This window comes from Schistocerca cancellata, chromosome 6 (assembly GCF_023864275.1).
Source record: "Schistocerca cancellata isolate TAMUIC-IGC-003103 chromosome 6, iqSchCanc2.1, whole genome shotgun sequence".
NCBI classification, from domain to species: Eukaryota; Metazoa; Arthropoda; class Insecta; order Orthoptera; family Acrididae; genus Schistocerca; species Schistocerca cancellata.
This window is the reverse complement of record NC_064631.1, coordinates 142,648,942-142,661,696: the sequence shown is the minus strand read 5'-3', so window position 1 is coordinate 142,661,696 and position 12,755 is coordinate 142,648,942. Positions and strand designations below refer to the sequence as shown.

The 12,755-nt window shown below is 37.9% G+C and overlaps 1 protein-coding gene across 2 annotated transcripts in view; it reads left to right on the top strand.

Annotated features, from left to right (window-relative positions):
• The window catches only part of LOC126191258 (probable RNA-binding protein 18), a 39,103-nt gene extending 26,919 nt beyond the window's left edge, over positions 1-12,184 (top strand). For both annotated transcript variants that reach the window (XM_049932069.1, XM_049932067.1), the window contains exons 4-5: positions 9,899-9,972; positions 10,082-12,184. In XM_049932069.1, the coding sequence (XP_049788026.1) occupies positions 9,899-9,972; positions 10,082-10,283 (276 nt within the window). In that variant the 3' untranslated portion in view covers positions 10,284-12,184. The remainder of the gene's footprint in view (positions 1-9,898; positions 9,973-10,081) is intronic.
• Positions 12,185-12,755: the final 571 nt, after the last annotated feature.

Here is a 12,755-nt window from a genome sequence, read left to right as displayed (position 1 = left end):
AAACCTGCATACTGCCATGTATGTTAATATAACCGTTCCATTTAGTATCCTATCTGCCCAAAGTAATTAAAACCTGCATAAAGGCTACCAACACACCAACAAAAGCAACTAGAAATGGTACAACCATAGAAGAAGGCATAATAGTACACCTATCAAGAACACTCACACAACATGAAAACAGAAGAGCAATGACACAAGAAGATGACAATTAGAAAAGATCAACTAAGGATACAAAGAATAAAGAGCTGAACTCAGATGGAGACATGCTCAGTCATGAAACAGAGATGCAAGCTATTTCGCTGTGCCAAGAGCACAGAGAACAGAGTGACTCCTCAAGTCGGCATGTGATCTGCTCTGTGTGATTTCGTGCACGAGAGCTAGTTGCCCTCGTGGGGAGCAGTGAGTTAGTTTGCAATCCAGTCCTTAAGAGTGGTGGGGAACAGTGAGATAGTGAGAGCCTGTGGTCCATTCGGTGAGAGTGGTGGAGAGTACTGAGTTATTGGGAGGGAAATGATGCCTGGATCGCATTGCCATGTGCTCCGACATGTGGTGGCCCAAGACTGCAGGCTTTATGATAGCTGGCAACACATTACGAATGTGATGCTAAGTCAAAGGATAAGATGTAACTACTCGCTCAAAAGCATGTAAACATTTATCGAGCTTCTGAAATTTGAGATATTCTTTTGAAATCAAGAACAGAAACATGCTGGAAGTTTTTTCTGCATTACTGTATCATTCTGAAGATTTTGACTTTCGTTTGTCTCGGTAGCTGCATGGTCAGCACGGCAGATTGCAAAGTGAGGGTTCCTAGGTTTGATTCCCAGCAAAGTCGAAATGTTTTTTTCCACTCACAGACTGTGTGCTGTGTTGTACTTACTTTCATATTGTCATAATTAGCATCACTGTTGAAATGGCTGAATTGATACTGCCCGACAGCCAATAAACTGGGTAAAAATGGATGAGAAAAGCTTCAAGTACTAATAAGGTTTGCAAATCCACATGTGCACATGGTCTGTAACACATTTTTTGTAGTTTAGGAAATGTTTTCTTAAGAGTGTGACGTGGGGCACCGTTGCAGGAGCCTAGCGCAGAATTTTCTTCCCACTCATTACAGCCACCAGAAACGCATTTTGAAATCAAATGAGCTACCATTCATTTTTTCTGAATCATCCATTATCCACTCTTTAGAAAGATCTGGCTCTTTGAACCAGCTCAGGAGCAGAGCGCCCATCTCCAGTAGTAACATAATTAGGGAAAACTATTACTGTGATTTCAGTGATGTCTGGTTATATGCTAATGTGCTACAGCACACTGTAAATATCACAGTAAAATTATACCTTTCTCTTTGAATGCAAGCCAGAAGTCGCACTAAAATTACGTCATTTCTCTTTGAATATGAGCCAAAAATCACATCATTTCACTTTGAATGTGTTTGCTCATATTCAAATAAAACAGACTAAAATGTGTTTTGTAGCACACTCACCAGGTTAACTAGAAACCAGTGTCGAGTGTTAATATGGTGCTGACCCGAGCTAGATTACCTCAAAGAAGAGATACAGCTGTCTGTTTATGAGTGCACATGCTCTGATATGACATCATTGCTTCTAGCACTATGAGTGCTACATTGCTAATGTGTGAATGTATTGTGCAAGCATAGGCTATGAGGAATTTTTGAGGAGCAGTTGACGTAATGATTCTGTGGCACAGGGATAAAGTGCACTGACTGGCAGTTGATCGGCTCAGGTTCGACTCCTGCTGCTATTTCCCCCCCATGCCGTCAAAATGTTAAACTATTATAAACAGATCAATTTATGTTGTTGTTGTTGTGGTCTTCAGTCCAGAGACTGGTTTGATGCAGCTCTCCATGCTACTCTATCCTGTGCAAGCTTCTTCATCTCCCAGTTTGTACTGCAATCTAAATCCCTCTGAATCTGTTTAGTGTATTCATTTCTTGGTCTCCCTCTACGATTTTTACCCTCCATGCCTCCCTCCAATACTAAATTGGTGATCCATTGATGCCTCAGAATATGCCCTAGCTGATCCCTTCTTCTAGTCAAGTTGTGCCACAAATTTCTCTTCTCTCCAATTCTATTCAATACCTCTTCATTAGTTATGTGATCTACCCATCTAATTTTCAGCATTCTTCTGTAGCACCAAATTTCGAAAGATTCTATTCTCTTCTTGTGTAAACTATTTTTCGTCCACGTTTCACTTCCATACATGGCTACACTCCATACAAATACTTTCAGAAACGACTTCTTGACACTTAAATCTATACTCATTGTTAACAAATTTATCTTCAGATACGCTTTCCTTGCCATTGCCAGTCTACATTTTATATCCTCTCTACTTTGACCATCATCAGTTATTTTGCTTCCCAAATAGCAAAACTCCTTTACTACTTTAAGTGTCTCATTTCCTAATTTAATTCTGGCAGCAACACCCGATTTAATTCAACTACATTCCATTATCCTCGTTTTGCTTTTGTTGATGTTCATCTTATATCCTACTTTCAAGACACTGTCCATTCCATTCAACTGTTCTTCCAGGTCCTTTGCTGTCTCTGACAGAATTACAGTGTCGTCGGCAAACCTCAAAGTTTTTATTTCTTCTCCATGGATTTTAATTCCTACTCTGAATTTTTCTTTTGTTTCCTTTACTGCTTGCTCAATATACAGATTGAATAGCTTCGGGGATAGGCTAGAACCCTGTCTCACTCCCTTTCCAACCACTGCTTCCCTTTCATGCCCGTCGACTCTTATAACTGCCATCTGGTTTCTGTACAAATTGAAAATAGCCTTTCACTCCCTGTATTTTACCTCTGCCACCCTTAGAATTTGAAAGAGAGTATTCCAGTCAACATTGTCAAAAGCTTTCTCTAAGCCTATAAATGCTAGAAACTTAGGTTTGTCTTTCCTTAATCTATTTTCTAAGGTAAGTCATAGGGTCAATATTGCCTCACATGTTCCAATATTACCATGGAATCCAAACTGATCTTCCCCAAGGTCGGCTTCTACCAGTTTTTCCATTCATCTGTAAAGAATTCGTGTTAGTATTTTGCAGCCGTGGGTTATTAAAGTGATAGTTCGGTAATTTTCACATCTGTCAACGCCTGCTTTCTTTGGGATTGGAATTATTATATTTTTCATGAAGTCTGAGGGTATTTCGTCTGTCTCATACATCTTGCTCACTACATGGTAGAGTTGTGTTAGGCCTGGCTATCAGTTCTTCTAATGGGATGTTGTCTACTCCCGGGGCCTTGTTTCAAGTTAGGTTATTCAGTGCTCTTTCAAACTCTTCACGCAGTATCATATCTCCTACTTCATCTCATCTAAATTCTCTTCCGTTTCTATGATATTGTCCTCAAGAACATCGCCCTTGTATAGACCCTCTTTATACTCCTTCCACCTTTCTGCTTTCCCTTCTTTGCTTAGATCTGGGTTTCCATCTGAGCTCTTGACATTCATACAAGTGGTTCTCTTTTCTCCAAAGGTCTCTTTAATCTTCCTGTAGGCAGTATCTATCTTACCCTTAGTGAGATAAGCCTCTACATCCTTACATTTATCCTCTAGCCATCCCTGCTTAGCCATTTTGCACTTCCTGTTGATCTCATTTTTGAGACGTTTGTATTCCTTTTTGCCTCCTTCATTTACTGCATTTTTGTATTTTCTCCTTTCATCAGTTAAATTCAATATCTCTTCTGTTACCCAAGGATTTCTATTAGCCCTCGTCTTTTTATCAACTTGATCCTCTGTTACCTTCACTATTTCGTCTCTCAAAGCTACCCATTCTTCTTCTACTGTATTTCTTTCCCCCATTCTTGTCGATCGTTCCCTAATCCACTCCCAGAAGCTCTCTGCAACCTCTGGTTCTTTCAGTTTATCCAGGTCCCATCTCCTCAATTTCCCACCTTTTTGCAGTTTCTTCAGTTTTATCAATTAATGTATGTAACCTTAATATATTCAGTTTAGTTACGATTACTACTCTTGTAAGTCAAAAGGCTGTAGGCCAACACATTGTAGCACATTTGTAAAATTTTGTATGAGCTGCCGCTGTATGATTCCCATGCCAAGTGAGATTTACAATGAACTGCAGCTCATCAGTTGGTCAGCTACAAGTCCTAAAACCAAGAGCACAGCTGTAATCCACGTTATATAAACAGAAATGAAAAATAAAGGAATAAATTAACAAGCACAGGAAAGGATTAGAGGAAGGTAGATTATAACTCCACATCTTGTCAACATCAAGGTCATTAGAGCAGGAGTATTAACTCAGTTGGGCAGGTACATGGAAGGAAATTAAGTGCAATTTGTTCAAAAGAACATCCCAGCATTCATCTGATGTAATTTAAGGAATTACAGAAAACGTAAATCATGCTAGTTTTTCAGATACTGCAGCCGGGCGAAAAGACAGATAAAAGATTTCAGTAAATAAATAAAAAACAAATAAATCAAGGAAGTGTGTAAATAAAAGACAAAAGAAAAAGCTTGTAAAGAAATGAGACTCAAAGAGAAAAGGGAAGCAGTAGTGAAATAGGATGAAAATGGAAGAAGACATGAAATTTGGCTTTGCAGGACTGTGATTTTTGACTACTGCCAAATTTTAATGTGTATAGTGATTATTCTATTATGTTTCAAGATTGCAGTTGGAGTATGTCACTGTCTTGCATTAATAGCACAGCTGGCAACTGATCAGCCATCCTTAGTTGAGCTCTGTTACTGGTGTTAATTAGTATTTGTAACCAATGGCACTTAACTCCACAAGAATGCAGTTCAATAGCAGGCACCTGTGTGAATGCACAGTACACCACGATTGGTGTGAAATTTGACACAATCTTAGATATGTATGTATACACCATTTTTCACTACAGTGTTCTGTAATTTTACTGGTTGGCAATGTAAAGTTTGCTCGGGAGCTACAATTCCCAGTCATTGATTTGCTTACATTGTTATTTCTTCACAGTCGCCAATATTTTTTGCCTGGACTTTGTTTCTCAAATTGCTGTAGTTATCATTGGAAGTCAAGAGTATAATCCATCTCCGTTTACAATGACCATCCATAACAAATTTCGTTACTTAGAACACAACAAATACATCAATATGGACAATGTCAAAAACTAGCAGTTCTGAATAACAGAATGAGATTTAATTAGACATATAACAGTTTCTCTCATGTTACCATGATGTCACTGTGATTGTTATGGCTTTTCTGCTGTGGAATGCATCACATGTCCAAGACAATATGCTGATGACACGGAATAAACCACCCAAATAGCAGGTACCATAAAACATTGTGAGAGTGCTGTCATCATCCCATCTCACAGATACACTCCATACATCTACTCCAGAATACTTGCTCGTAACGAAAAAAACTTCTGAACAACATACTGCACTAGCTCATTACTTAAAAAAGCTTTTATGATGGCAGTCATCATTTGTCAGTTCTGAAGATGCCAGCAACATATCACTTCACAAAAAAATATTGTACTGCTAAATGTAGTTGCATGTGTAGAACTAAAAATTTCAGTAATATTAATATTACCACTATTCACATGTGTATATATATCTTGTAATCTGACTTGTTCCACATTATATCGATAAAATAATCATTAAAATGATCTATGGAACATGACGTAACTAAACTAAACCAAACCAAACCAAACCTTGGCTATAACACCAATTCTATAATTCATGTCAAGATTGCTACATGGTTACCAGCCAAAGTATTAGCTGCGCTGTATCGCTTCGTATAGTACATGGTTGCAAAAGAGTAGAGGCTATTAGCCACTTTAAAATGTTGTACTTCTTAAAAATGAATAAGAGCCTGCAAAAATCATATTATTTGTTGAAAAAAGAAGACATTTAAATACATTAAATTTAAACCAAGAGTATAACCTGAAAACTTGAATATAGTGGGTTCTGGGTGAGAATCACTGCTAGTGGGCAGTGGGAGCTGTCTTCTCATTAGTTAGGACGGGCTCGACCCCTTTGGTGTCTTGGGTCCTTTTCATGGCTTGGGAGATGGGAGTGGAGACGTGTGCAGCTGTAGAGAATCAAATGGTGGCCATAAACAGTTCTTTATTAATTCACTAAACTTGGACAGCCATTCGAGTGTGCCCTCGTCTCCACTGTGGTTTGGAGTAGGCTTGTAATATTTCCGTTGCGCTCAGCGGATGAGGCAGTGCAGTGTGCGATGTGCACGCAAGGCTGAGAAGGAGGTATACTGAGTTGACATAGCCTGCACTTGGGGAGCTGAGTCAGCAGAGCAACTAAGCTGCAGCATTGGGAAAAGTCAGTGGCCTCTTCTCATTTGCGGCTGTTCTCAGTACTTCACAGATCCAACTCTGGAACAAAGCCTGAAGAGCAGTGGTAAGCAGCTGATGGTTTCCAGAGGCAGATATGATGTTGAGTGGTCCTGTAGAGGTGATGGCAGTGTATTGGCTGTCAGGGCTTTGGCAGTCAGGCAGTGGTCCATGGATTGCGGCCCAGTGAGGGTAAATGCCGACACTGTTTCAGTAGAATTCACAGCAAAAACTGACACACGGCAAGCACCAGGAATGGTCCTGCTGTGCTGGTCATGCCATAATTGGTTGGGCTTAGGTTTGGATGCAGCTGCTCAGCACTGACTTCCCAGAAGGGATTGCATTTTTGTGTCACCACAGAAATGTCTGGGACAGGGTTGGTGACCAGTATTCTTCTATTGTCACATGGCAGTGTGTTGAACTGCAGAAGCTCCCCGACATCCCAGGCTGTTGACATGCAGAAGTCTGATGACACGGAAACGGCTGCTTCTGCTGAGCTGTTGTACTGGCAGGAACATCGACCTGCAGCAGCCACTGCTGGGGTCCTAGTGCTCTTTCCGTGGCTTTGTATGTGTCAGTTCCCTTATATTGCTGTACTAGGAAAACATAAGCGTTCACAGCAGGAGTCAGTGTCAAAAAAATCCTTTGGGAGACTATATGATCACATAATTTTCTAAACAAATACTGCCAATGTTTTGAATATTGTTACAGGCAGTTTTATAATTGTATTGTGACCACTTGTAAAGTGTTATTGAATCTGTACTATGGTCCTAATTGAGCATTTAATTTATATCAGATCTTTGATTTCAATATTAAATGTACAGAAAGTGTCTGAATTGTACAGTTTTTCATGTACCATTGATAACTTTCAGTGGAATAGTTTTAGCCGTTAAATATACAGTTGACAACACAGGTATTTTTATAGAAAAGTTCGTACATTTTAATTCCACTTCTTTATCGACATTATTTTTAAGAATGTTGATACTGTTTGCTTTGGAAGGTTATGTTATCTTGTTGAATGAGCATGTCAGCAATCAGTCATAAATTGTAGCTTGAAAAATGTGTAGGGCAAGGAATGAGTACATTTTCAAAGTTCATGTTGTAGGCTGGGCAAACCAGCAAAACAGGAAAGGCGGTGAACTGTGGCAAATCTAACATCAGACTTTAGTGCTGGGAAGGTTACAAGTGTGTCTGAATGCACAGTGCACTGAACAGTCCTAAGCACGGGCCTTTGCAGCTGATGACCCATGTGCCATGACTTCGGCAACTACGACTGAAATGTTGGCACAGTGGCAGAGCATTGCATGGTCTGATGAATACTTATACTTTCTTCATAATGCCACTGGGACGGCACGAACCCATCGAGTTCCAAGGGAAGAGCTCTTTGACCCTGTACTATGGGACGGAGACAGGCTGGTGGCAGCTCCATTATGCTCTGGGGAACATTCACAAGAACATCCATGGGTCCAGTGGAGCTCATGCAAGACACCAGGATAGCCAAGGAATATCATACTCTGGTTGCAGACTACGTAACCCCTTAATGACGATCATGTTTCCCGATGGCAATGGCATTTTTTAGCAAGAAAATATGCCTTGTCACAAGGCCAGGAGTGTGAAGGAGGGGTTTGAGGAACACAGTCGCAAGTTCCAATTGATGTGCCGGCCCCTCCAACTCACCAGATCTGAACTCGATCAAACACTTCCCGAAATCCCGGAATTTACGTGAGTTAGTTGACTTGTGTGTGCAGATGTGGTGCCAGCTCCATCCAGTAGCCTACCAAGGCCTCATTGCTTCCATGCCATGATACATAACCACAGTTATCTGTGCTAAATGTGGACATACCAGCTATTAGGTTGGTGGTTATAATGTTCTGGCTGATCAGTGTATTTGAGGAGGTTTGCAGCAGTCAGTATCTTTCAGCTTGATAAGGAAGGGATATCAGTATTCCTAAGGCTTACCTTTGCTCATTACACTGCTTACTTGTTTTAATTTTCCAGTTTCACAAATACAGCAGGAATGTCCCCGTATCTGCATGCTGTAGGAGCTATGTAACTGGAAAAGTCCATGGTCTGCCATCTTCAGACACACATTAGTGATTGCATTTGTCAGATTCTACATAAGCTAACTCATTCAAGTTCTTTGCTAGCAGACATGGCTATTATGTTCTTCCCATTTATTGTGAAACCTACCTCAGTGCCTCAAAGCCTAATAGTTTTACTCATTTACTTAGACTTAGTAACTGTGTTTTATCGGGAATACAAAGGAGCTTGTCACAAGAAAACTAATTCACTACTAGTTCCAGTTTTCCCTGAATTGCCTAATACAGTTCTATAATGTCATGTCATTTGCATAACATACCACTAAATTAGCTCCTACATAAGAAAGTAAATCATTAACTGCATTGTTGAAAAGAAACGAATCAAGGACAAAGCCATGCAGCACACCAGTCCACACTTCCTTCTCTGAAGAGCAACTATTTTTAATTGAGACAAATTTTTTCCATTTACTTAGACAGTACTTGATTACAGCTAAATACAGATTGTGTATGCCACAAAATTTCAGGTTTGAAAGAAAGGTGTTACAGGGTTTACAATCAAAAGCTTTATAGTGATCACAAAGTATAACAGATATCAGATCCATATTTTAAAATGAAGTTATCTCCTGGTTAACAACTATATTGACAGCAGTAGCTTTTTTTATCTTGTAGGAATCCATACTGTCTGTCGGAGAGGAGATCATACTTCTTTAAATAATTTTTTTAGCTGGTTGTACACAAGACAGTCTAAAAATTAGGATAAACTGAAATAGTAGAAAATGGTTGGTAGTTTTGGGGCAGTTACTTATCCTACTTTCTGAAGATCAGTATAGTTTTAGCACCTTTGAGCACGTCAGGGAAAGCTCAAGGTCCTGATCATGTGTTATACGTGAAATTAAATCGTTGTCAGATAATTTTTTTAAATTACACAATTTGATAACCATTAACAGTTCATGCTTCTGGAGTTAGAAAACTTCAACACAGTTCTTATAATATCCTTGGAGGTGATAATATCCAGCGCAAAGCATCCATCCTCGTAGCTCAGCACCTGGTGGGTCTGATGCACATGGTCAGTTTCATTTGATTTTGTTTTTCAGCTCACCCACTGAGGTTAAAAAGTAATCATTCACTTCTATTAGGTCCAGAATTATGCCTTGTATGTGGGTGTGGGATTTTCTTATTTCATAGTATTCCATGACACTTTGCAGTTTTTGGGAGCCCTGTTGTGTACTTATCACAGGCGAGTTTAATGAGTACTGTCAGTTTGCCTTTTTGTAGGTTTTTCTAAATTTTCAGTAAGCTCTATACATAGTGTCATTCAGCTTGGGCTCTTGTCTACAAGATTTTTTATGTATGCTTTAGGGCCTGAGAGTTTTCTCCCTGCTGTGAACCAAATTATCAGTATACCCTTTTAATCTTCCTGTTTTCAATGTGGTGTCTAGCAGTTCTAAGTGGAATTGGCCAAATACTCAGTAGTTTGCAGTATTTTTTATCACATACTAATTGCTTTTCCTTCTGCAGTTTGTGTATTGCTTATAAATTCCAACCATGTGTTTTGTAGGAAGATATGGATAAACCAAAGCCTAAACTGGAAATACCAGCACTCGCCGGAGCCAAGAGTGAGAAAAAATTGAGGTAACTCTATTCTCTCTTCAATGCTTATATAGCAGTGGTAACGAGATTAGTATAATTGATGTGTACTGGTGCATTGGGATAAATAATATCATTTTTGCTTTTGTTTTAGCCGTGAAATAACAATACAGGCCATTGAAGCAAAGCTGAAGATGATGGAACATAATAATTCTGATGAATTTAAGATCAACAACAGCCCTTGTGGCAGTGCACCTACAACACGGGCATCACTCTTGCAGCAAAATAACACGCACAACAAGGGCAGAGGACGACATGACACAAGACCATATAAGAGATTAAGTAACAGGAGATGATTTTGTGTGTGCTATTAATTGGCATTCATCGAAGTTGAGCGTAGAGGAAAGATTCGCACATTTCAAAGCAATACACTATTGTCTTCAGATAATGTAATAGTGATCATTTAAATTTATTGATTATTCAGATTAATTCTGAAACAATACCTTTCTTAAATAAATGATCATAAGTATGTTGAGTTGATCTGTATTGAAGAATGAACTAGAGTTTTGTGATTGTGAGAAATTTTGCTGTCAAGAAAGAACACTTGTGAGGTATACAGTAGTACATTAGTGCTGGACTGATCGTACTGGCTTTCATTTCATTTAGTAACAAGTGCTGCAGGTGACTCTTCAGCCACAGATACAAATAATAGACATACTGCTGCTGCAGCTTTAGACTTAAGTCCTTGGAAGAAAAGTGAGATAATGGTAGTGTTTTCCCCTTGTGCCATAACAGTAGTTCATACTGTTTAAAATCTGTCATTGGCTGTCTGACAGTAAACCATGCTGGTACACACTTTCTTCTTGTGCTGTGACTACAAGTAATTACTTTCGCTAAGACTGCATAGCACACCTTACTATCTAGACCTCTTTATGAAACAATGTGCCAGGACAACTGCACTTCAGTAATCAAAGTAATGGAAACTGAATAAGTAAATAAAACTGTAAAATTTAGCACCACGAACTCTTTCTGCCTTATTCTTGTCGTACATCAGTTGAAATGCCTGCTTGACACAGGAAACATATGTCACCTAAATTGAGGAAGTATTTGGATACCAGATGGAATACTAGCTCAAAATTTAAGCTTAATGCTTACTTTTCTGTATATACTGTTGATTTTTGAAGAGATTATATATCTTTTGGTATTAGAACTCCTGTTTGTAGCCTTTCCATGAGACTAATCATTGATTACTTTTATTTAATCAAATTACATTTCAAGAACTGGACCTTATAGCTTAGTTGTTATTAACTTACAATTAATGTGTCTGTTTTTTCAAAACATATAACATGTCAAAATTTAAACAACAAAGTCATTACAAATGCTAGTTATAAAACACATTATAAATTAAGTTTCACATTTTTACTAATGTGTAAAATGATCCTGTAGTGTCAAAAAACATTTATTCTAGTTTATTCCCTAAAGGAAGGCAATGTTCTTAAATTTATTACTGTCATAAAATATTTTTATCAGCAGTAGAAGTTGATCTTTTTATGCATCAGTCAGATTTGCACATTTATAGAAAGAAAGCTGTAACATTGTTTGTGTTAAATATTTAGTACTTATCACGAGTGGAATGACTAAATTTTTATCTTATTAACTTTGCAACAGGAAATAATTTTGTGGTAAATGAATTGCAAAATAAAATAATTAGTGGAAATAGAACTTTTTTGAATACAAGAATAAAAAACTGCAGTAGTACCAAGTAGAAAATGTCATAATAATGTTTGATTTTCATGATTATACAAAGCTTAAGTGACAAATATGGCAAATTAATAGATGCAAGTTACTATAAAACATCGCTGTTGACCTTATTTTATTTCTGACCGTGCTGTGTTTTATTGTTACTTGAAACCTGTGTAGTCTCATACTGATTAGTGCAGAAAGCCATCTGAAATGAAAATTTAGTTTCTTGAATTTAATTGAAATACTTTTGTTGCTGTATTTTTTGAAATTTTACTGTGGTGCAGTTTGAAATTTATTACTTCCCTTACAGTCAGGATACAGTACCTGCTCACTGAAAAAGAGAAGAATAGCAAGGTAGTGTTGCATGATGACTGAAGTCTGACAGAGCAGACATTTTAACATAAGTGGCTCTAGAGCTTGTTATTTATTGTTGTGTGTCTCAGTTATAAGGAAAATTGTAAAAAAATATCTTGTACTATAGGTAGTTGCAAATATACGTATGTTCTGTACCTGATCTTGTGTGTATTTAACTATTATGTGAATATTCTCATAAAGAGTTAATGCACATGTTGCTAAACCAAGTGTGTTCAAGAAGTTTTTATTTTGTATTTAAATGTTAAAGAATTCACTGCTTAGCTTATACCTGACAATGTTAAGTTTAGATATTCTTTCTCTATCTTAAGCTTCGTTGAATTACAATAGTAATCACCTATTAATTTTACAGGCATTGTTAGAATAGTTTTGGTATAACGTGTGACCTGAAGTAATTTCAAGCAATGATTATCTGAGCATTTAGATTCGTTTTCTGTAAACTTTTGAAGATATGAAAACCATTTGAATTGTGAAGCAACAGGTTTGAGAGACTTTCACATAGTAGACAGGAGGATCATTAATGGTTGATGCCCATAATTAACAATACAGAGTTATCATGTGACTGAAAATAATGGAGTAAAATTACTCCAGCCTCCTTGGATTGCTTCTTTAAAGTTTTGTGTGTTATAAATAGTGATTTAACTTACACCCACTAGAGTCAGTTTCAGTTATACACAGAATAGCAGGTTAAAGTCATCCAATTATTCTAGAAA